At 37.4% G+C, this 25,631-nt stretch overlaps 1 protein-coding gene across 1 annotated transcript in view; it reads left to right on the forward strand.

The window, feature by feature from the left end:
• Positions 1 to 25,631, forward strand: part of LOC122816096 (carbonic anhydrase-related protein 10-like) — a 1,019,679-nt gene that overhangs the window by 213,184 nt on the left and 780,864 nt on the right. Inside the window, exon 5 of the mRNA XM_044088879.1 lies at positions 2,928 to 3,000. Coding sequence (XP_043944814.1) covers positions 2,928 to 3,000 — 73 coding nt within the window. The remainder of the gene's footprint in view (positions 1 to 2,927; positions 3,001 to 25,631) is intronic.

The following is a 25,631-nucleotide window of genomic DNA, read 5'->3' on the forward strand; positions in this document are numbered from 1 at the left end:
ACACTACAGAGAATGGGTAGTGTAGTTTGATTATCTGAGTTTAGCATTCTGAGTAGAGATCGTGGTTCAGTGAGGAAGAAGGAATTAATTCATTTCTTCTTTGTAGTGTGACCTCGGAATTGGTATATATAATTTGCAGGGGGTGTGGAGAGGCAGGGGGACTTGTTCCCCTGCAAAATAGTGAAAGAAATGTACCATTCACTGTAGATTGTAATAGTTCGTTAAGGTGCATAAGATGAATGACTGACATCACCTCTTGCTCAGTTGAATACATCAAACTATGGGTGTCAATGTATTCATTTTTGACTCGACTGCTTTTTTTCGACAGTACATATTCAATGTTTCAGGTCAACATTGTGACCGGCCAACCAGTTTCACAGTTTCTATAGTAAACCGCACTACCTCTCATGAGTATACTCACTGGTTTAGGTAGCCACAGAGCATGTTATGCCCAACACCAATGTCTGCTTTCTGTGTTTTGGTCCACTGTCCACAGCAGATAAGCAGAAAGAAAGTCGGTCATGAACCACATACCCTCGACTCAGAATAGCCAAGCCATAACCACTCATTTTCCATCACCTCCTCCCTGGCACTTCAATTGCCCAGCCACTAATCAAACTCAGGCCATTATAGTTGCAGTAAGGACAAAGCTGTGAGTAAGGTGGTTGAGGACATCATTCCTTTTACTGTATATGCACTTATTAGCAAGATTAGCATAAAATGCACATTATGTGTGGCACATATATTTCTTAACATACTGCAGTGTTGCAGTTAAATTATTTATATTGTTGTATCAACATTTATGTTATTCAGTATCAAAATCAATAAGCAGTGTTGCAATTGTTTTAGCACACTTGTATACCCTGAGATGAAGGTATTTGCAACACCAACCACATCATGCTACAATGTTGCAGCTCTGTTTTGCTCACATCAATTTGCTTGTGAAATTCTTGTGTATTCAACATTACATAATATTAACATTACATAATATTTAGAGTTAGTATGGAATAACATAGTGTATTTATTAAGCTTACATCATGAAATGCTACGTGAGAATAGTTATCATTATATGTTATTTACAAAACAGCAATCAAATCATCAGTTTTAAGTATTTCAACCAGAACGCTTGAACTATAATTTTAATCTTCTTTAACAAAGGAGCTTTTGTAATATAATTCAGATGATTAACCCCAGACATTGATTGGTACAGTGCACTTAGATCCTCATTTTATATTTATGCTATTATCATTACTTATTACACCAGCTGTACACCAGTAAGTATCACATGCTGTGAAACCCAAGTTAAAAACAGTATTTCTACTGTTTTAGACCCCTATTTGCAGTCTTAACCATATAATTTGCACAACAGGTTACTAAACCTTTCCTTTTTGAGGTGCAGTTATAAGAAATATATTAGTACCCAGCCACATATATGTCTTATGTGAAGAAAGCATGTTGATATTTAAGTTTGACAGGATATACCTTGTTTATTTATGTTAGAGTGGGCTTTAGAACTTTTTAGACCAAAGCAAGACACAGAAGTCAACAACATTGAACTGTAGCTTACATTGCTGAATTTTTCAAAGCATATTTAATTTTGTACTTATATTAATTTGTGAAAAATATCTGTTAATGAAGTAATATAAGTACAGAATAAAATAACTGAATCCCTCCTTGAAAAGAATATTAAGCAGAGAGACCCTCACCTGGATCTTTCTGAAAACATGTAAAATCATAGGATGTTTGTACAAACATAATGGCGTAATATAGTTTATCTGAAAGCCATGGTGTTATTTTGCAGATAAATTATTGCAAACTTTTATAATTTTCACATCTGTTTTTAATCTTTCCATATATCTCTCTTAATCTAACAAATATTCCTAGGTTAAGAATAAATAAAGCAACAAGTTTTTTAACTATCTAATTTCCCAACTTATGCCCCTTGGGGACACAACAGGCCAGTACATAATGCATTTTACTGATCAAAGAAAAAAATGTTGAATTTCTATGCAGTCATGGTCCACATATCATTGCCAGGATTTGTAACATGTTTACTGCAATACTGACCACGTCCTCAAAATGGAGGAGCTGGACTCTGACCGCAAAGACCATTTACCTATCCGCAGAGCTGGTCTCATCTATGCTTTGGCCATTAACTGAACCTAGATGAATGAAAGTGCTACTCTATGCCTCAGCATAATCAGTAATACAAAAAAGAATGTTACACAGAGAGCTATATTTAAATGGCATGATGTGTTAAAGTTCTCCTGCACCTGCAAGAGACTCTTTCAGCAGCTATCTATGCATTCTTTGCAAACATTAATTCTGCTCATTTGCACCAGCTATAAAGTATTTATAATGTAGCTGCTAATAAACTGATAAGATTGCTACTGCTTGGCAGAGCAAACCACAAAAAATACTGACTACACCCTAGTCTCTAGTTTTCCAAACTGGCAAAGCTCTAAACTAGCATGGTCCTTTGTACACAGCCATGGTTCTGTTGAGCAAGTTAAATGAGTATATTTTATTTTTTTTTATTTAAATTGGCATCTCTTCAGGTGGGACTCAAGGTGGTATTCATACTGATGAGGGTAAATTTGGCCAGAGTACTGGGGAACTTCACTTACTTGTTTCAATAAGTACCATGGGATCTTTTATATCCAAAAGTCTCATCTAAAGAATAATTTCTGGATATGTATGTTACAGGAACTGCATTCTCAGACCTGATTTCTGTAATGTGAGATCTAAAGCTGCAAAACACAGTGAAAACTTTCATAACTAGTTTTGTGTAATGTTTTCTAGACCATGTGATGCAATCCTGCAAGGATGAATGACAAGTAGGACACAACAATGATGGTATTACTGGGCACAGACAATAACATTTTGAATTTGTTCCTGATTCCTGATTTCATTTTTCTCCATTTTAGGTCACCAACTCTTCCAATCCCTTCTTGAAAAGAATGTTAAGCAGAGAGACCCTCACCCGGATTTCCTTCAGAAGTATGTAAGGCATTTTATTTGTATAAAAGTGTCACAGATGAAAACAGTAAGCTTAAAATGTTGTTAACTAACCCATTCCTGAGCGCATATTATGTCTAAGGAGTAAGAGCTGTGCTGGCCAGTGGAAAAATATGTTTTATTTAAGTATGGTTTATTTAATTAATTGAGAAAACAATATCAAAAATAAATAAAAAGGAAAGGGAACAGTCGGCATGAACAGAATGGAGTAGTTCTTATCTAGGAGAGCATAAATAACTGAAGTTTCATAGATTCATAGATTCATAGGTGTGTACTAGGCTAATGGCCCTGGAGCCTTTACAAGCCTAGCCCATAGGTTATCCTGGCATCATGCCACCCAACCTTAGTTACCAGTGCCTCTGTAGAGTAAAGCCACTGGAGTGATCCCTGGGGTGAATTTTCTATTTCCCATCCACTCAACAAAATTCCTCTTGAGGGCCAGTGAGGTGCTCTGTTGACATGTATGGGAAGTCTATTCTATTGCATGGGCAGTCCCTGGGTTATGAATCTTCTGTTATATCCCATGGATCTCTACGGAAAATCCTAATTACTGTGTTCATTTGTTTTATCAATCTTCTGACTTTTGGGGTTTTATTGATCTTCTGCCGTCTATTTCTTTCATTGATCTTAATATGCATCTCTAATAAATCAAGCAACTCTGCTCTTAGCTCATTTTCTTCTAAACTGAGGGAACGTTTTTTTTTTCTATTTCCTGTGGGCAATCTATAAAAAGTTCTATAGTGTCTCTTTGTGGCACTTTCTTTTCAATTTCATCCTGTGCCAGACATTGTTCCGTCATATGGGAACTCACTGGCCTATCAATCCTCAACACTGACTACGTCAGAGTTTCCACAGCTTCCTGTTTGTTTTCTTGCTGTCCAGCTTCAAGTGAACATTTATACTGGTTTCCTCTGGAAAGCTCCAAAATATCTTCATATGGCACTTGAACAATTGCTTCCCATTACACTGGTTTCCCCTTAATTTGGGTGTTCATTGCTCCATCCTGCTGTGGTGCTGTCTGAATTAGATTTTCTACACTGAATCCTTCACTTCACAGGTACTCCATAACCTCAGTTTCTTTTTTTGTAGACACCCTTATGTTTATGGATATCAGTTGGGTATGACAACCCTGTGTTTCCAAAAGTCAAACATTCCTCTTATGCAGTGCTGATGATGCCATAAGAAGACAGAAACATGCATGTCCACAGCTAGAGGGGTCTTCATTAATTTAATTTCATCAGAGTGAAGTAGAGGTTTATGAAAATTGAAAGTAAGTACTTGTGAGTTTCGATACCGTCGTAGCTTGTTTAGGATCTCAAGCTTAGCTCCCTATGTATGGTACAGCAATTTTCTATGTTCCAGGCAGACTGTATGACCTCCACCCTGGTGGCCTAGATAAGTAACAATGTTGTTGTGTCTTTCATCTTTTCCCGGTTAGGGGTCACCACAGCAGAACTCCGGTCCACTAATGATTGGCAGTAGATTTTTACGTACCGAGTTGCCAGCCCTGATGCACAACTTTCAACAAGTAACAATAAGAAACAATATTCAATTTACTGGTTTGCAAGTGTATTCATTTCATCACTGGTAATAAATAGATCATATTCATGACCCAAATTCATTGCATCTTTAGTGGATGTAGGAGGGGAAAGGTTAAGTGCTTGCACAACACATATGTGTATGTAGCACAGACATATTTTGAAGGCCTGTAACACCAATCTCTGTCATACCATAGTTTGTAATGCTGGCCATGCAGTGTCCAGTTCTGGCAGAAGGGATGTATTTTGGCTTAATTTGTGAGCTTATAACAACTTTGCATACATAAAGCACCACGCTGTAGAACAAACCACCACACTCTTGTGGTGTGAGAACTGTGCATACATGTTCAAAGAAAATGGTTGAAACACGCTTGATGCATGCCTACGTGTCCTACATATAGATGTTGTGCTAGGTACTGTTCTTTGACAAGAAAGAGATGTGCCATCATTGTATTTCTTTTTTTTCACTCTGTTTTGCATATATGTTTGCACTAACATTTTACAGAAAGTTGCCTCTGAAACAGAGGCTGTTTTCCCAGTAAAATATTGAGTTAAATGCACGTCTGTAGCCTCAGTGGTACTTTCTATTGCACCTAGCACTAACAAATGTCATTTTTTGGAATTCCAGGCTATATCTTCAGTCCCTTTAAAACACATAGTTCCATAAAGAAACAGAGCTGCATTGTAAAAACAGCAGTAAATCTAAAACTACATTGTAGCTTTAAAAAGACAACAAGGACATATGAACATACTAGAAGCATGCAATAAAATCAGTCAAGGGTACTAAGCAGCAATGTGGCATTTTAAATGGTAACAAATAAATAATTAAATAAATAAAACCTTCAGCAGATGAAAGCTAAAGTGTAAACATTCCCAGACCTCATTAAGCCCATCTAATATATATTAATCTCCTATTTAACTACTATCATTCACTGTTTCTAAGTTGTCAAAATATGTCTTTCTCTTTCCAGTCCTGCTTTTAGTTTCCTTCTAGGGCTTTATGAATGAGTTGATATATTAAGATTTAAATTACCTACATTCTCTGGTAGAGTGCCTGAAATTATTGACCTTAAGTATGTGTACAGTTTACATTATGTCCATGTACTGTGAAACAACATGCTGCTTATATTTAAAAAAATGTGTTCATTTAGTGTATGTACGGCCTGAGTCATGATTGAAAAGACTGAGTTCTTAAGCATAACTCACATACACAGTTAATAAAAGAAAGAAATTAAATTAATAAATAAAAAAATGCATAATAAAATAATAAATACTTTGGTATAATCAGAACCCATATATACCTTCAAAGTCTTACAGGTTACGGAGGCTGAGAGCAGCATAAACAAGCAGAATCCTGCTAAGGGCCGAAGTTCTCCCCTCATAGCCATCATCATCCCCCTTATACGATTTATCTACATGGAGACAGGGTGTTGCATTAACTGTTACCCCCTTTCTCGATTCAATGCCACTCTCCTACCTTTTTCAACAGTCATGCCTGTCTGTAGCAGGCCTTCCCTCACACAATCCATCCTCTTTTCTTCTTAATGAACACATGTAAATGGCAAATCAAAGAACGAAGGTTGATATAGTGTAATGTTAAGCTCTTTTCATTTACTAAAATAGCAAACTTCTTCAGACAAACACATATACACCTTGAACTTATTAAATATTAAAAAAGGCACCAAAATCCCAATTAAGTCATCAAATTAATAATTAATTAATTAATTTCATGAACCTGAATATTTAAAGCAATTGTATTTTTGTACTTTTTGTATTTTTGTACTTTTGTATTTATTAGATGTGATTTTATATAATATGGTTACCATGATTAAGAGTTCATGAAATTTATTAATTAATTATTAATTTGATGACATCATTGACATTTTGGCGCCTTTTTTAGTATTTAATAAGTTCGAGGTGTATGTGTGTTTGTCTGAAGAAGTTTGCTATTTTAGTAAATGAAAAGTGCATAACATTACACTGTATCAGCCCGAGTTCTTTGATTTGCCATTTACTTGTGTTCATTTGGTCTCTTTTCTTCTTAACTTCTTCCTGTCTTATCCCAAATCATCATCACCCTGTCATCTTTTGCTTTCCTACACATGTGACTGAACCACAGTAATCTCTTCTCCATGACCTCTGCAACTGGAGCTTCTTTGATTTCTGCTCTACTGTCCTTCCTCCTTTGCCTCATGAAGTGTGTCCTACCCTCAATCCTAGGCATTAACCCACTTTAGCGAGTCCTGAAACAAAGAGACTGAATGGCTGAAAAAACATATTTGCATATACTAAGTCTGAGATGGCCATTTCTCAGAATATTCCCTTTTCTTTGAGGTATGGCTATCTGGAGTTGAGATATATACGTTTGGGGGCAGCTTCTCCCCCAAATCAAGATGTGCAGCATGGCGAGACCTTTGCAAAAAATAAGTTTAAAGGAGAAGAGTAATGTTCAAGATTTGCACTTTTCCTGAAGTTTCCATCCTTTTTTTAGTTTGCCAGCACTCAGTATTTTCAGTGCTGACATTTCAATAGGGAGCCATCTCAGGCACTTCATCTCCATCACCTCAAACTTCCTCAACTGCTCTGTCTTCACTGCTCAGGCTTCTGTGCCATACAGAACCAGTGGTCACACCACTGTTTGTATACTTTACTTTACAGCTTCTTTGCATTATTCTATTACACAGTACCCCTGGCCCAATGTGACAGTTAACTGCAGCCCCTCTAATTCTAGCACTGACATCCTCATTTTTATTTATGTATGTATTTATTTATATATTTATGTATTTATTTATCCTTTGTTGACCGGTTTAGTGCCACTAGGCTATTAGCCTCTTTTCAGGGGAGAACTGAGGTGGTATTTTTCACTATGCCATTACACAAAGGTGGTAACTCCACTGACTCTGCCAGCTACCGACCTATTGCCATTTTATCCCCCCTCTTTAAGATTCTTGAAAAATGCATTCACTCTAAGCTTCTTAACCTCCTCCACCAGCATAACCTCCCAACTCCCACTCAGCATGGCTTCCGTTCCAACCACAGCACAACCACCGCCCTCCTGTCCTTCACTCATATCATAGCTAAAGCCCTCGACAACAACAAACTCATATCCTGCGTCTTCCTTGACCTTTCCAAAGCTTTTGATACAGTCTCTCATCCTATATTGCTATCTAAACTTGCTAATCTTTATCTTCTTCCTCCCTGGCCTGGTTCAGTAGTTACCTATCCTGTAGGCAGCAAACTGTCAAATGGCTGTCACCTTTTTCACCATTCCTTCCTGTCCCAACTGGAGTACCCCAAGGCTCCATCTTGGGTCCCCTTCTATTTAATGTCTTCACCAATGATCTCTACACATCCTGCAAACAATCTTCTCTCATCCAATATGCTGATGGCTCTACACTTATCTCTCTCTCTAACAATATGACCGAGCTCCATACCCTAACCCAAAATGCCTTTCTATCCACTGAAAAATGGCTGCCTGATAACTTACTCATCCTTAACCCTAAAAAGACCAAACTCTTACTCTTCCTCCCCAATCTCTTACTAACCACAAAATCTACCTTTGCTATTAAATCTTCTAACAACACAATTATCCAACCCAATACCCACACAAAACTCCTTGGAGTCATAATTGATGATGATCTGAAATTTAACCTGCACTTACTCCAATGTATAAAAAAAACACACCAGAAATCAGGGCTACTGTATCGTAAAAATAAATTTCTAACCCACAATTCTAGGCTTACACTGGCACAAGCATTCCTCCTTCCCTCCCTCCTATATGCCGCTGCAATACTCACCAACATCCAAACTACAACCCTAAATAAATTACAACAAACTTACCAGAAAATTGCTAAATTTATCACAAACTCTCCTTACAATGCTCATCACTGCATTGCTCTAAACTCTCTCCAATGGCTTCAGCTCCCCCAACAACTCCAGCTATCTCAATTTCAAATGCTGCACAACATGCTTTACAAACCTTCATCCTGTCCATCTCTTTCATCCTTTATGTCTACATATACTCCAACCTAAGAAAACAGTAGGCAAACTACTATATAAATATTCTGTTGCCCTTGTTTGGAACAAACTTCCATTAAAAATACGCACCATCACCCGCCCATTACAATTTAAAAATGAACTAAAACACCATATGCTCAACTCCACAACTTGTCCCTGCCACGATCCAACATAAACAACTGCTTCTTAGCAATTGATACAAAATTCTTGTAAGTAAATACATGACTGCTTTGTATAAATATTGTGCTTTTTGTCAAATCATGTAAGCTCTCTGTTTTGTTTTTACTCATGCTGTATTAACAGATTTGTTATTTTGTTCCTTGTACTATCTCTTATTGATGTATGTACTGAAAACCTTTTAACTGCAATATTGATTTTCATGTAATTGTTCTTTTTGGAGCTTTTCTCCTCGGATTTCCACTGAAAATGGGCCTCAAGTCCAGTTGGACTAACCTGGTTAACAAATGTCAATAAATAAATAAATAAAATAAATATATTTATACTAATAGGGGAAATTTAGCCAGGGAATTGGGGAATCCCCCCTACTCTTTTGGTTGTGAGGGAAAACGTTTTACTGCTGCATTTCTTGCTCCTCTTCGTGGCGTGGAGGCAGGTAGGAGAAGCTGTGCAGTAATGAAAGGAGAAGAGTGTTCTTTTCTGTTAGTGATGGCAGTGTGGTTCTGCCAGCGGATAGTACAAATAGAGGCTAGCTGACTTTAAAACTCAGGAGTTTGAAGAAGTTGTTGTAACTGAAATTGCTTCTGAAAGCCTGCCTGATGAACTGGTTGGTTTACTGAACAAAGTTGATCCTAGAGAAAATCAAAGATTTAATGGTTGGATATGATGGAAAAGGTTTTCTGAATGGGCAGTGAGTGGAAAGGAAATGAGTCGTGAGTTTGATGCACATAAGATTACAGGTGGAATGTAATCTGGAAAATCATATGCTGGTGCAGTTGAAAGAATAAAAGGTACTGTAAACTTTATTAAAAAGAAAAAAAAAAGATTTATTGTTTAGATAAGAAAGAAGAAATAATAGACAGATATTTTGTGTGGGATACCTTTGGGTTTTAAAGCAAAAGAGAATAGAGCCTTAATTCCTTTGGGGAAAGAGACATTTTGTGACTTAACATTTGAGACTGAAAACTTAATGGAAAGATTTTTAAGTGTGCAAAAAAGAAGGACCATTACCTGTAGAATGAGTTTATATTTTCCAGACAATGGACTCTATTAAAAAAAGTGTTTGTTCAATTTCATACTGATGAAATTGTGTTAAAAGATGATAAAAAAAATATTTTTCATTTATGTCTTATTCAGTTTCTGATATCTGAAAGTTAAAAGAGAAGTGGCGTATTTGGACTGTGGGTGGGAATGGATGTTATAAAATATGAAAATCATGATAAAACATTTATCAAGTGTTATATATGTAGATGGTAGAGGAAAATTGGGTATGTGGGACAGCTGAAAACATGTTTGCTTTTGTGGAGATTTCAATCATCTGGAAAATGCATGGACAAAGATAAGACATAATCAATGTGACGAAAGGCTCATATGATGAATAACTGTAAAAAGGAAAGCAGAATGTGTAAAAGCGAAGGGCATTTTTGGTTTGATTGTAAAAAAATAAGCAATATAAGGTTGAACAGAATGATGAAGCATTGTAATTTCTGAACGTAACAAGGAAGCAGGGGGAAAGGTGTAAATAAAAAGAGCATAAAGTAATAAAATATGCCTTAGTTAGAAGGATGAATTGCAAGGACGAAGGTAACTGTACTGAGAGTTTTGAAAATAAAGAAGAAATTGAAAATTATAAGTCAGATGTTTGTGAATGGAGTGTAAAGGTTGTTAGGAAAAGAAATTTGATAGGTGCTATGGTAAAGGTGAGGAAAAGAAGACTTAAAAATACATCAACAAAGATTAAAAAGAAAGGTAAGGAGCAGTCTTAGATGTGTTTCTCTTAATGAATATAGTGAATTGTGATTCTGATGATCAAGGATATAAATTCAGAAAAATATTAAATTGGGGAAAATAAAAAAATTTAAATTTAAAATATTTCCCTTAAACTTAAAAAGAAGGAAAAAAATAAATAATTGTAGAGTGCTTTCAGTAAATGTGAACAGTATTATTAATATTGTAAGAAGGATAGAGATACTGGAACTTTGTGCTAAATGTGATGTAGATGTTATTCTTATAGAGGATGTAGGATTCCTGACAAGTTAAGAAAGACTGCAAACAGAAAAAATGCTGAGTGAAAAGAATAATATGGAATTTAGGAAATGAATGTTATTCTAGAGTGATTATATTATATAAAGACAGCAAAAAAGGATAGGAGGTGGGGAGAATATGTTTATAGAAGTATAGCATTATATGCATATACAAATGGCAAGGAAATAGAGAATGTTTCATCAAATGTAAGATTATGCAGTGATTTACATGCAAATTATTATTGCAGGAGACTTTAATTGTGATTTAAGAGGAAAATGTAAAAAGAAAGTGAAAGATGTTAAAAAATACAAGAAGTGATATAATGTGGTATGTTAGCTGTGTGGAATAAAAATTAATAGAGGTAATTGGATCTGAAATTGATTACATTCTACTATTAGAAGGTTTGAGTGTAGCAGATGGTGATACAGAAGCGACAGGTTTTTCAGATCATTTATCAATATGGATGGAGTTGATGGAAGAAATGGAGTATAATATAATATAATATAATATAATATAATATAATATAATATATAATTTTGTTGTGTTTTTCGGCTTTTCCCGGTTAGGGGTTGCCACAGCAGAACTCCGGTCCGCTAATGATTGGCAGTAGATTTTTACTTGCCGAGTTGCCAGCTCTGATGCACAACCTTCAACAAAGGTACGCTCATTCACGCATGTCTCCACACAGAAGATGCTTTAGCTGAGAATCGAACAGGACAACGTCTTACTGTGAGACAACAACGCTACCGCAGCACCACCACCGCAGTACAATTATAATATAATATAATAAATAGAACATTAGAAATTATGGGATAAATTTGTAGAGTGGGAAGTATTGTATTTATGGTGGGACCATTGAACCACAAAGGACTTTACAAAAAATGGTCTGAATGGTGAATTGAATTATAAAAGAAATATAAAAAGTGTTTTGTTTTTTTTTGCAATGGCAAGATGATCTAAGAAAGGAAGTGAAAGTTAAGTATAGAAAGACATATAGAAATGGACTGGAGAATTTAGAGGTGAATACATAAGAGTATTATAATATGGGAAAGGAAATATGTGAAAGAAATTGAGAAAAAATATGACTTTAGTGTTTAAGCAGAGATATTATTTACAAGGGAGTAGGTGCCTGCATATTTGGGCGATAGTAAAGGTGGATATTAGTATAATGAGGTAATGAACAATGTAAAAGAGAACAATGTAAAATAGGAACCACCAAGGGAGGGTGGCTTAATGGTTAAGGTGTTTGCCTTACAAACACAAGGTGCAGGGTTTGAGTCTCAGAAGGGATAATTGGCTAGGCTTAAAATGGCTCGCAAGGGCAGTTAGCTTAGTACTAATCTATGAACCTATGAACCTATAAGACTGACAAAGAGCACAAGAACAAATTATGTAGTACAACATGTAAAAAATATGTATAAGAGTAAAAAGAAAGAAAAGAGAGAATGGAAAGTAAAAAATTTAAGAATGAATTAAGGAATAATTTAAAAAATACTGCTCTCCAATTTTCACAACTTGAAAAAGAAATTACTATAAGAAAATTGGATGAAGTACTTAGGAAAGTAATTGTTTATTCAGTATCAGATCCAGATGGTATAGGATATGAAATGTACAACAAATTAAGGGACTGGCAAAAGGAGTACTTTTCAAACGTTTTGAAAGAATAAGTATAAGAAGGATTTGTTTATGAAGAGTTATGCAATTTAGTATTAAAATTTACATGGAAGAAAGATAAAAACAATGAAATAAAAATAAAGACCTATCACATTAAATAATACAGATTATACATTTTTATGAGACTAATACAGAGGATAATGGAATTATGAAAAACATTATGAAGAAAGTATATATGGTATAAAAGGGAAGGGATGCCAGGAATTATTATTGGTGGTTCTAGAAACTGTAGATATTATAAGTAAAAGGGAAGAAATGAAACTTCTGGTAGGTGATATCAGTAAGCCATTTGATACAGTTGGACATAATGCTTTGTGGGATGTTATGAAAAGTATGGAATAGGTAATATAATTAGGAGTGAGTGTCTGTTAGCATATCAAAATAATAGAATGAGAGTGTTAGTGAATTGGTGGCTGAGTAAAGAAATATGCATACATTTTGGTATAAGGCAAGGATGCCCTAGGAGTGGGATATTATTTGCATTAGTTATGAATGCAATAGCAACTGAAGTAGTTTATAAAATGAAAGATACTAGAAATGTGATGAAAAAGGAAGTGGTGATTCCAGTAATTTTAACATATGCAGATGACATAGTTATGGTTGTTAAGATAAAGTATGGATGAGGGAAGCTTTTTTAATAGAATGACCATGAATAAAGTTAAAAGTAAGGGTTTGGGTGATGTGAAAATTGGAGGGTAGTATTTTTCATTGAATGAAGTACCTTTATTAAGGATAACATTTGGGAATAAGTGATGTAGTTATAAGGCAATGGGAGTGTTTGATAAAAGAAATTAAAAAAATGTCATATTAGTGGACTTAATCAAGAAAAAAAGATGTATCTGGTTTATTCTGTTTTAATGGGAAAAACAGTATACATGTTTATATGATCCCTGAAAAATATGAAAAAGAAATTGTGCAATTAGTGTTGTCTTTCATATGGGGTTCATGTTTAAACCCAGTGAAAAAGATGTGTTTTATGAGTGAAGATAAAGGGGGACTGCGGTTATTGCATCCAATTGTTTCATTTACTTCTTAATACTGAAAATGTTTAAATATAAGTGCAAAAAAATGGGAGATGATGAGAATAAGAAAAAGAAAAAGAGCTAAAGATTATATAAATGAAGAAATTAAAATTATGAAAAAAAGATACTAACATGGAAAATGAAAATTGATTATGTAGAGAAGACATATGTGGTATAATAATGTAATGAAACAATATTATTATGTAAATATATGGGAGAATTTACCAGAAGTAGTGATAAAACCATTATAGAAAAGAAAAAAAGTGGTGTGCTAAGATTTCCTGTGGAGATTGTTAATAAATAATTTACCAGTAAAGTGGAATATTATATATAAAAGGAACACTGAAAGAGTGTGTTTATTTTGTGGGGAGGAAGAGACAACAGAGCACGTTTTTTGAATTGTCAAGGAGTGGTTAAACTATGTAAAATGTTGTGCAAATAATTTTTTTTGAGAATATTAATCATAGGATCATAGGAAATTACTAGGCTATTGACCTATTAAGCCTAGCTATTTCAACCCAACGAAATACCATACAGGTACTAGGCAATACCCAAGATTGCATTTAGTGATGACCGATAATGTCCAGGAGGGTTGTGGGCACTATCCCCAGTAAGAATTTACGGTGCTCTATCCACTCATCCAGGTTCCTCTTGAACAGTGTCATAGAGGTGCTCTGTTTCACATGAATTGGCAGTCTATTCCAAAGATGTGGCAATCACCAGGAGATAAATCTGTCCCTCCAGCATGTCATATTTATGTTGCAGGCTATATTTAAGTCCCTAGAATGGATAGCCCTAGACCCATTTGATTTATGGATATGCAATAAGTTCATTAGGTTTGGGTCTTGAGGTGCTCTGTAGGCCAGGCGTTAGCCTCCACTAAGAAGTCTATATGATATAGAGTATAGTGACAGGGATTTTATTCAGTCCATGCAAGGCACATGGTGGAGGCCCCTGATCTTCTTTGTTAGAAACCTCTGAGATCTCTCTCATTGCTGTAGATACTTAGTAAGGTACGTGCCAAACGGGGTATCGTACTCAATTATGGGCCAGATAACTGCTGAGTATAGGGGGGTTATAACTTCTTTTGCTCTCAAGGTGATGCCTTTACTAACCAAGTGAGCTATGTGGAAAGCTTTCCCTACAATGGTAGATATGTGGTGATCGAAATTAAGGTTGCGGTCAACCTGTAATCCAAGGTCCCTTACCAAGTCATGGGTACGTAGAGTATTGTTATTGATTTGATAGTGTAAAGGGACATTGTTTATGCCGAAGGGAATGATGATGCATTTCTTTGCATTCAGTTTGAGACCATGACAAATACACCAGTCGTTGGTCTATGTGAGACCATCCTGGAGTATACTGACATAATTTGGGTATTCAATGATTGCATCTAGTTTGCAGTTGTCTGCAAGCTTAGTCAGCCACAACCCTTTAGTTCTGACCTGAACGTCTGAGAAGTATATACCAAACATTAGAGGGCCCAGCACTGACCCCTGTAGCACCTCACTGGTAACAGATATGCTGGCTGATGTAGAGTCACCCACTTTGATTGTGTGTGTCCAGTTTGTGAGCCAGTTGGCAACCCATCTTACAATGAAGGGGTTTACAATAAGTTTGCTAAGTTTATCAGTAATGCCTGAATGTGGGATTGTGTCCAAAGCCTTTGCCAAGTTGAGGTATGCTGTGTGAACTGATTTGCCCTCATCAATAGCTTTGGTCACACTTTCAAAGAAATCCACCAGATTTAACAGGCCGGATCTGCCCTTCACAAAGCTGAACTGGGTAGGGTCTAGGGTTTGGAGCTTACCAATGTCTTTATTTATGAGGTCCATAATGATACATTCCATGGCCTTACAGATGAGGCTGGTCAGGCTTATGGGTCTGTAATTCCCTGGGTCTGTTGCTAGGCCACCTTTGTGGAGGGGAAAACTGTAGCTGTTCTCCATTCCACAGGAAAAATCCCCATAGTTAGGCAATGATTGAAAAGGGTATTTAGTGGTGATGCTAATTCATGTTTTAGCTTGTTTAGAAGACAGCCTGGGATATCACCTGGTCCCATAGAGACCATGTTCTTTGCCTTGGACAGGGTTTGAAGGACCTGCTCTTCAGATATGTAAGGTGGAGGGCAATTGCGGGGAGGGTTTGTTGTAAGTTAGAGGGGATAAGGGAGTGAAATTTTAACCAAACCTATCCCCTAGCAGGTTTGTTAGCTCTGTGGGGTCAGTGTTTGTGATACTGTTGGCCACCAGTTCTGCACATGCTTGGGTCCTACCCTTTAGGTTAGGTACATAGATGTAAAAGGCTTTATGCTTATCCTTGGCAGTACTTGCTAGGTTTCTCTCAACAGACCGCTTGTACAATTTGACAAGTTGTCTTATTTGCCTGTTAAGGCTGAAGAGGGTGTTTTTCCATTGTTGGGTTCTTGTCTTTGTTTTCTTGGACAATAACTTTTTGCATTTATTGTAGAGTTTGCTGATGCTGGAAGTCCACCATGGCAGCTTGATTTTACTTGGGCTTCTGGCTTTGATTCCATCTGGTACAGCCGAATTTATACACTTATGCAAGTGATTGTACAGGGCTTTAGTGTAAGCTTCGGCATTATTACCACTTTCAGCTTGGGTGGGATTTGGAATGCATTTATACCTTCACCTAGGAGGGTATAGTTTGCCTTGGTGAAGTTATTTCGTCTGATTTCACCCTTTTTGAGTTATGATGTTAAATGTCAGTTCAAATGTAACTTATTTGTGGTCAGTTTTAACTACTGAGGGTCCAACAATTGCAGCAAACAATATAGGTATGAATATCATTATGTAGGGATATTATAAAAACAAAAAGAAACAATATGTGATAAGGTTAGATAAAAATTTATTTCATGTAATATGGGTTATTTGGAACAAAATATTGAATGACATTTTGTTTAATGGGAAATGGATTTTGGCTGATATATTGTATTAGATTATGGTTGTGGAAGAATGAGTGGGGGTCAATTATAGAAGAATAATAATGAAGAAATATATAGGAATGTGTAGATATATACTTGTAAATATGCATATTTTGTAAAAAATGTAAATAATGTTTTTTTATGTTGTACTAATTAAAGGCTCCTGCTCTCTTTTTGATAGATACCATGGGATCTTTTATGTCCACTTCAGCAACCACCAACTCAAGTAGATAGGGCTTCTGTTTAATGTCTTATCTGAAGTATGGCTTCATTCAAACTTCCCTTCTTCTCAACCACCTCTCCCAGATACTTGAAGTTGTTAACCTGTTCTGCTGTTTTCCCTTCTGTCTCAGTATTCTGGTTTTTCTGATTTCACCATCTGCTGCCATGACAGCCGTTTTGTCTGTGCTCAGTTTTATCTCATGCACTTTCAGTTTTGAAGTCCATTCCCTTATCATTTGCTGAAGTTCCTGTTCTGCATCTACCTTTAGTACCTCATCATTGTATACAGCAACTTCGCTGATCTGTTACCTCCAGCCTGTTTGCTAATGTAGTCCCTTGTCTGTATGAACAACTGTTGGCTCAACGCTGAACTCTGATGCTCACCCACTCCAATTGGGAACCCTTCTGTGAGTCAGAACACTGTTTATACATCTGTCATTTGGTCCTTGTACAGTAATTCTCCCAGTGTTTTCAGGACTTCAAATTATTTAAGGACTGCCCATATCAGCTTTCTTCGGACCTTGTCATATGCTCGTTCCATGTCTGGGACTGCCTAGTTAAATCATCTTTCATCAACAGCTTCTTCTCCACTATCTATCTCACTGTTGGTTATACTGTATCCTGACTGAATCTGAACTGCTCATCTCCCATCTTAATTTTTCTACTCTGCGTATTTGTTTGTCAGTTACCCTCTCTAGTGCTTTCATGCAGTATGACAGTTATCTGATACATCTGTACTGCCCACAGTTGTTAATGCCCCCTTTGTCCTTATTCATTGGCACTATGAAGCTATATTCTCCAGTCTCTTCATACCATCAGAAGCCATTTCACCTCTAACTCACCCATCTGGATCATATTTGCAGTGTCTTTATCTGAACCTGCTGTTTTTCATGACTTCCCTTTCCTTAGGGCTGATCTTACTTCTAGGATTGGTTATTCTTCCCACACTATAGGTTGTGTATGAGAGGAAGTACCGTTTATGTGGGATTTCCTTCATCCAGAAGCTGTTAGAATTATTCCTTCCATCTGTCTTTGATGTCCTGTGGATTGATAAGCAGATTACTTCTGGCATGTTTTATGAATGGTGACTGATGACTTTCTTTTTACCATTCTGTCTTTGGCTTGCAGCCTGATAGAGTTTCTTTGTGCCATCTGCTGAGACATTTTCCAGAAGCTGGTAGAATTTCTGTGTTGCCTTATTTGCCATTGCAACTGCACTCTTAGCCCTCTTGATAGCTACCCGATATTTCTTAGCAGACTGGTCCATCTTTTCTCTCTCCCATTTCTTTCTGCATTCCTTCTTCATTTTGATAACTTCCTGGACTTCTTCATGCCTCCACCAGCTTTCCTTATGTATCTTATTTTTGTACCTGGCCTGACCATGTATCTCAACTATAGACGTCATATATGCTCTTTTGAAATGCTGTGATTCTTCCTCTTCAACTCCACCACAAGGCCTTCTATAGTTATGTAAAGAATCTCCATGGCTATACCCAGATTTGATCTGAGCTACTGCACAATGGTACCTCCTATACTGAGCTAACAGATATTGCCAGTATACTGGCTGACAGATTTAGTGCCAACTTTACTTCTCCCCAAAAGGACCAATCATTATACCAGTAGATTGCCAGGCACCCAGTATTATTGCTGCACAGGTTAAAACAGCACTGTCCAAGGCCAAGAATACAGCTTCTGTGGGACCTGACAATATCCCTGGTTGTGTTCTACATGCATTACAGAGTGAACTGGCACCTCACCTGTGTGCTCTGTTCAATCACAGCCTCACCTCAGGCTTTGTCCCTGCCGAATGACACACTGCTACAGTTATCCCTCTCCACAAAGGAGGTGCGACTACAGACCCTGGGAACTATCGCCCCATTAGCCTGATGAGTCTGATATGCAAAGCTATGGAATGCATCATCATGGACCTAATAAACAAGGGAATCTCCAAACTCTGGATCCCACATAGTTTGGTTTTGTGAAGGGTAGATCATGCCTGCTCAACTTGGTTGACTTCTTTGAGTCAGTCACCAGAGCTGTGGATGAAGGCAAGGTGGTTCATACAGCCTATCTTGATCTGGCCAAGGCTTTTGATACCATTGCCCACTCAGGAATCATAGAAAAACTCACTAAGCTTGGCATCAACCCCTATATTACTAGGCTGGTTGCAAACTGGCTCACACATAGAACCCACAGTGTGAAAGTAGCTGACTCCAAGTCAGACTGCCGATTAGTCATGAGTGGAGTCCCACAGGGTTCGGTCCTGGGTTCTCTCCTGTTTGGTATCTACTTCTCTGAAGTCCAGGCCAACATGAAGGGACTCTGGCTGACAAAGTTCTCAGACAATTGCAAGTTGGGAGCTATTATTAACTCCCCAAGTGATGCTGACATCCTACAGAATGGCTTCACTGTGACCAGTGACTGGTGTCAGAACCATGGCCTTAAGCTGAACGCCAAAAAATGTGTCGTCATCCCCTTTGAGAAAAACCCGGGTCCCATGAATTACCACATTGATGGTAGTCCACTGAACACAGAAGACATTATAAGAGATCTGGAAACACAGGTTGACAGCAACCTCTCTTTTGATCACCACATTGCCACTGTGGTCAGAAAGTCCTTCCATGTGGCACATCTCATTACTAAGGGTTATGCATCCAGGAAGAAAGAGGTCATTGTCTCCCTCTACACTTCCCTCATTAGGCCAATCATTGAGTACAATGCCCCATTTGGCATGTACCTCAATAGACACCTGCAACAACTGGAGAAGCTACAAAAGTACCTCACAAAGAGGATCCTAGGCCTTAAACTCTTGTCCTATATGGACAGACTCATATCGCCTACTTAGAGGCGATCTCTGCTTGACTTACAAAGCCATGTTTGACCCAGCTCTGTTAGAAATGCTACATCTAAAGAAATCCCAATCCCCCCACACCACACGCTCCAGAGACCTCAACCTCATTACCACAATTAACAGAAGATGCTGTAGGGACAGATTCATAACCCAGAGACTGCCCATGCTATGGAACAGACTTCCCATACATGTCAAGTAGAGCATCTCACTGACTCTCTTCAAGAGTGGATGAGAAACAGAAAATTCACCCCGGGGATAACACCAGTGGTTCTACTCGACAGAGGTACTGGGAACTAAGGTCGATTGGCACTGTGCCAGGGTAATCCTATGGCTAGGCTTGTAAAGGTCCCAGGGCCATTAGCCTAGTACACACCTATGAACTTATGAACCTATTTCCTTTTCTTCCTGAGATGTTAGAGCCCTGAGTATTTCCTTGAACTCCCTTGCTTTCAATATAATTAACTACCAGGTCTACATCCTACTCTATGTTGACTTTATAGCCCCCACTGATCACTGCTTGCTGCTGATTGTGGCCATCAATGTTTTATGCTGGGGGCTGACAGCTGCACTGACATGATTTTACAATCTCTGATTCTACCCTAGTACCCTTCCTTAACAGTAGGAAGGTTACCTGACTTGCATGTTGACCACTCCTTCGTGCACTACTGAAGCTTGCATAGATACTGTGAAATCTAACTATTCTGATGGTTCATCTTACTGCTTGTGTAGTAGAAAGTTGTATTATGATTGGCTGTTCAGTTTTCTGCTTTTTATTAAATATTGCACTGGTTTATGTTCTGTAGCACTTCACACTATGCCACTCTAGGTGACACTGCACAGTAGCTGATTAGTGCTTTTCCCTAGGCAGCCTTATAATGATTGGACACACTTGATGGGTTTTTGGAAATTAGTTAATGTGTTCAGTGAGTGTTTCATTGTAGTTGTATTGCTTGAAGATGCACATGGGCGTATGTAGCTTCTATCAGTTGTTTGTTGAGCATTTCAGTATTACAGTATTGCCTACAGATTGCATGTGCTTGTGCTAGGACACTGCTAGATGTGCATTGTGCCTCTCAGTTTTACTGCATTGCTGTCAAATGTGCAAATGTGTTTATTTGATAGCTGTACTGTTCTCATGTAATATGTGTGGGTGGCTATCCTAAACTTCTGTTAGCTATTCAGATTAGTTGTGTCTGCACTTAGCTATGTTCTCCTTCTATACCCTAGATCTTACCAGGCTACAAACAGGTATATCTTGAGCAATTAGACCAAGCTAAATCCAAGACCCACCTGACAAAATGGAAAGTAAACCTACTTATATTCCTTCTATTGCCAGCCTTATAGCACTTGGTACTCTTAGACAGTGTAGGAACTGCCATATATCCACAGACAATGAACTTCAACCTGACACAAATAATTCAATCTGTTAGAGTTGCAAATATCTATGCAATCTGAAGGTATCTCTTTCAAGCAATAAGATGGCCTGTGAGCATCAAAGACTACCATCCCCATCTCATAACAACCACAGTAAACTGACTTAGGTTGAGACTGTGACTGTAAAAAAGTCACTATCAAGACCTCTTAGGTCTAAGAGACTAGGTCTTAGCAGATGTCCACCCCCACATCAGCATCATGCTTGAACATAGCTAAGGGTCACTAATGTAGACCACAAACTGTCTAATACATCAACTTCCATAAGTAAAAACAGTTAGATGTAAGGATCTATGACATCACAAGAGTGCTAAAGTTCCTCTCACCAAACAAATATGGTAACCTAATGATAGTCCGGGTCTATATCACTTCATTGAAGTATTATTCTGTTGAACACCTTTTTGTCAAACCCTTTTGATCGAAGCTCCTGTTTGCCACAGTCTTCTATCACTGAATTTTATTTTATCAAATTGCCTTTGTTGGCCAACACCCTGAACAGAATATCCACAGCAGCAAGTGCTGCCTAAACCCCACCCACCCACCATTCAACAACTGGTGAAAGTTAATGAATAGTCATTCATACCAATGATGGCATGAATATTCATAGCCTATTTCTAGCTTACACGTTTTATCAACATAGTGCGATCTCAGAGTTGGTCCATTTAATTTGCGGAGGATGTGGGGGGGGTGAAGCCCCCCTGCATAAGCAAAGGTGTTTCATTAAGAATATTATGTTTGTAAACTGAATTTTAATGTTTTAAATATAAAGTTATTAGGTAAAATGGTTCCGGGTTCCACAACTGCTAAGTGACGTTAAATGTTCCATAGTTTTAAGGTGGCCAACAAAAATAGTTTGATTAAATGTAAGTAGAACATTCAACAAATAGATATTTTGCTCAAAAGGGTTCGACAAAAAGGTATTCGATAAAACAATACTTAGCTGAAATTATATAAACCCATGATAGCGCATGTGTATGTGAATGACTTCAGATGCACATTCAGACATTCAGGGAAATATTTTGGATCTCACCATGCATGTGACAAATGAGGGTAAGACATTGGTCCTGAGTGGAATCCTTCATTCACTAGTAATGGTACCTATGTACAAGGAAAACATGACTGACTTCAACAGTTGGCTTAGTAGATGATGTCATTATAGGGGTTTTGAGTATGTGACAAAATGACAGTCCAACCTGCTTCACCAAGAATGGCCTGCGCCTCTCGTTCCTTGGTATCCATATACTGGCTAAATCCTTAGAATTTCCCATCATGCATTTTCATGCCAAGTCTGACTAAAGGACATTCCAAAATAACAGATATCAATGCAACCATTTCCAGCCCTAATTAGATCATATTAAGATGGCCATTCCCAACACCAGAAGTCTTAACAATAAATTGCCTGATCCTGAGGCTCTCTTGCAACTTGATCATGTGCATGTCTGTGTAGTTATTGAGCTTTTGTTTCAATGTAAAGTGAGCACTCCTTCTATACCTGGGGTTTTCCATCTAGCATGCATTCAGGCCTGATGGAAACTGCTACAGAATTTCCATATTTGTCAAGGGCCACATCTAGACAGTTTTACAGAGACCCACAAACTGAACTCGCTGCACTCCAACTTACCCGTAACAAGACAAATTATTAACTTATAGCTTCCTACAGAATGCCATCCATGTCCCCTGATTACCATGTAAGATTCCTAAGTGTACTTGAGGAACTAGCTATTATCAAAAATGTCTTTTATAATGGGAGATTTCAACTATGTCATCAATGCACTGGAACACCTGTACCTTCAAAGTCAGGTATGCCTAGAGAGTCTTTGACTTAACTATCTGTTGCAGGGAATTTTTAGTTATTAACAAACCTGGAAGACATATTATTCTTGACCTGGTCCCAATTAATATAGCCACTGCATGTACCACTCCTCTAGACATCCCTGGTTAGGGCTGACCATAAACTTGTAACCTTCTCTTTCAAAATACCTAAAACCCCTGCGGTCAGTTCTGAACTCAAGGATTTCAGATGGACAGACCTCCTCAAACTCTAGGATATGCTATCAAACTACACTTGAAATATCACCAGACCCAACCTTGATACAGCTGATATTTACAGAAAGGAGTTCTGATCTCACATAGATAAGTGTCTAGACCTGGATGTCCCCATTAGAGCCAAATATAATTGGAAGTTTAAAAATAAACTACCCTAGTGGTCCACCAGCATAAATAATATGCACCCAGCAGCTCTCTCACACTGCTTTATTCCCATTTCATCTTTTCTTATCTTGCCTTTCCCTTTACCTACTGCCTCTCATTCATCCTTCTCTTCTCTTTGCATCTCTCTCAAACTTCTCCTTTCTAATCCTCTTCCCTCTACGTGCTTCTCACACATTTTCTTTGTCTTCTCCCCATGGTATCCTTTCCTGCAACTATTCTAATTTTCCTCTTTTAATGTCCCCATGCCTTACTATATAATGATATGCTGCTACCCCTATAGCATAAGGCATCTCATTCATTATGGCTACATCTTATCCATAAATCTCTGCTAAGTATAATATAATTTGTCCATCCATGTTTTAACATTGTAAACTGTTTCCTTTACTAAATGTAGCTTAATTTTGCGTCTGTAAATATATATATATATATATATATATATATATATATATATATATATATATATATATATATATATTAGCATATCCTTGTATCTGTAAATATGTTTTGTTCATTTGTTATGTGATCCTTTTCACCAGGGTTGTGCCCACAAATGGTCCATTGAGATCAGTGCACTATCCCTGTAAACAAATATAAATAAATAAAAATAAATAAATACACATTAAACTATTTAACAACTTGGAAAAAAACCTTCTTAAATCATAAAAACAGATCTAAAATTCATCATATTAAAAATTGCAACAAGAATATCAGTAAGAAATTAAAAGCTACTCTCAGGGCTAGAAGGGCAAATTATGAACTTAAATTACTTTCTGAAGCTGATTTTCATAAGTCCTTCTTTACCCAGATAAGAAACTAAGAAAATTTTGATCAGTGCCCTGCTCATATCCAAATTATACCACCCACTCAGACCCAGTAGACATGGCAAATATACTAGCATGGAAATTTAGTGCAACCTTTCCCTGAAGCATCTTAATTCCACAAATACACCAAATCTCTTATACTCCTAATATCACAAAGAAACTGAAGTTTCTCTGTAAACCAAAGATGTTACTTTCATGAGGCCAGTTTACCTAGATGCCTATTAAATAGAGCAAAACCTGTTCTTGTGGAGCCCCTCATTAAGTTGTTTAACTTGAGCTTAACTACAGGATTTGTTTCCAAAGTATGACAAACTGCAGTGTTAACACCCCTATACAAGGGTGGCCCTACTACTGACTCAGGAAACTATAGCCCTATTAATCTAACTAGTCGGATTTGCAAAGCCATGGAATACAACATATCTGACCTTATAAACTATAAGATCAAAAATTTTGTCAGGGTTTACCCACATAAGTTTGGCTTTGTTAAAGGGAGATCCACTTTAGTTAACTTTTTTCAGAAGTTCTCACAGGATGTAGACAGTGGTCATTCTGTTTACACAGCCTGTGTTGCTATGACCAAAGTATTTGGTACTTTTCCCAGTACTGACGTAGTTAACACGATAAGTATCTTAAAAGCAGACCCATATGTGGTGAGTTGGAAAGCCAGCTGACTAAAAGATAGAACCGACATAATTAAAGTGACAGGCATCTCCTCAGAAAGTATAAGTATAACTAGTGATATGCCACAGGGCTCATTACTGGGACCTGTCCTTTTTGGCACCTTCTGTAATCTCTATACCAGGAATCAGGGCCTTTGGTTAACTAATTCTGTAGATGACTGCATACTGAGTGTTATTGTCAAATCTCCTTCTGATACACAGTGTAAGTACTCCTCATTAACAAATGTTGCACAGAAAAAGGGCTAAAATGAAATGCAAAAAAGTTATATTACATAGGTAAATTGTCTTGTCACATCTGGTAATTAACTCTCTCCACAGTATATCCAATACCCCCATACAAAATCATAATGTAGAGAGGGATCTTGAAACCTGGGTTGATAATTCCCTCTCCTTCAGCAACTATGTGTCAGCAGTAGTCAGAAAATCCACCTGCTTAACACAACTGATACATAAATGCACATCATCCAGGTCAGAAGACGTTAGTACTCTTATTTATGCAACATTATTTAGACCAATTATAGAGTACAATGGACTCTTTAGAATGTACTTTTCTAAACAAATTAAGCAACTGGAAGGTCCATGGAGGTTCCTAATAAAGAAGATTATTGGCCTAAATTCCCTGAGGTACCAGGAAAGGTTTGAAGCACTATCCCTTTACTCAGTTTCTTGCATGCTGTTGCACGGTGATGTATGCCTTGCACGTTGTACAATTAGTGACCCCGTTCTCCTTGATCTTCTGTATCTTCACGAGTGCAATAGCTCCACTAATACCAGAACAAGGGACTTAAATTATCAGCATGTAAAGGGTAGGCTTTGGGTAATAGATTTGTCTCTCCAATGTGAACAAACTTCTTTCGAAGTTAAACAAAGTGCACCCTAACATCCTTCCAATTAAACCTGAATGATTGGATTGCTACCCATAAATCTACTCTGGGAATAACCTTTTCTGCACTTCTTAAGAAGGGGCTTACAGCTATAGCTTGCATATTGGTAAAGCATA

Source organism: Protopterus annectens, chromosome 1.part1 (assembly GCF_019279795.1).
Source record: "Protopterus annectens isolate FY-2018-M chromosome 1.part1, PAN1.0, whole genome shotgun sequence".
Taxonomy (NCBI): Eukaryota; Metazoa; Chordata; order Ceratodontiformes; family Protopteridae; genus Protopterus; species Protopterus annectens.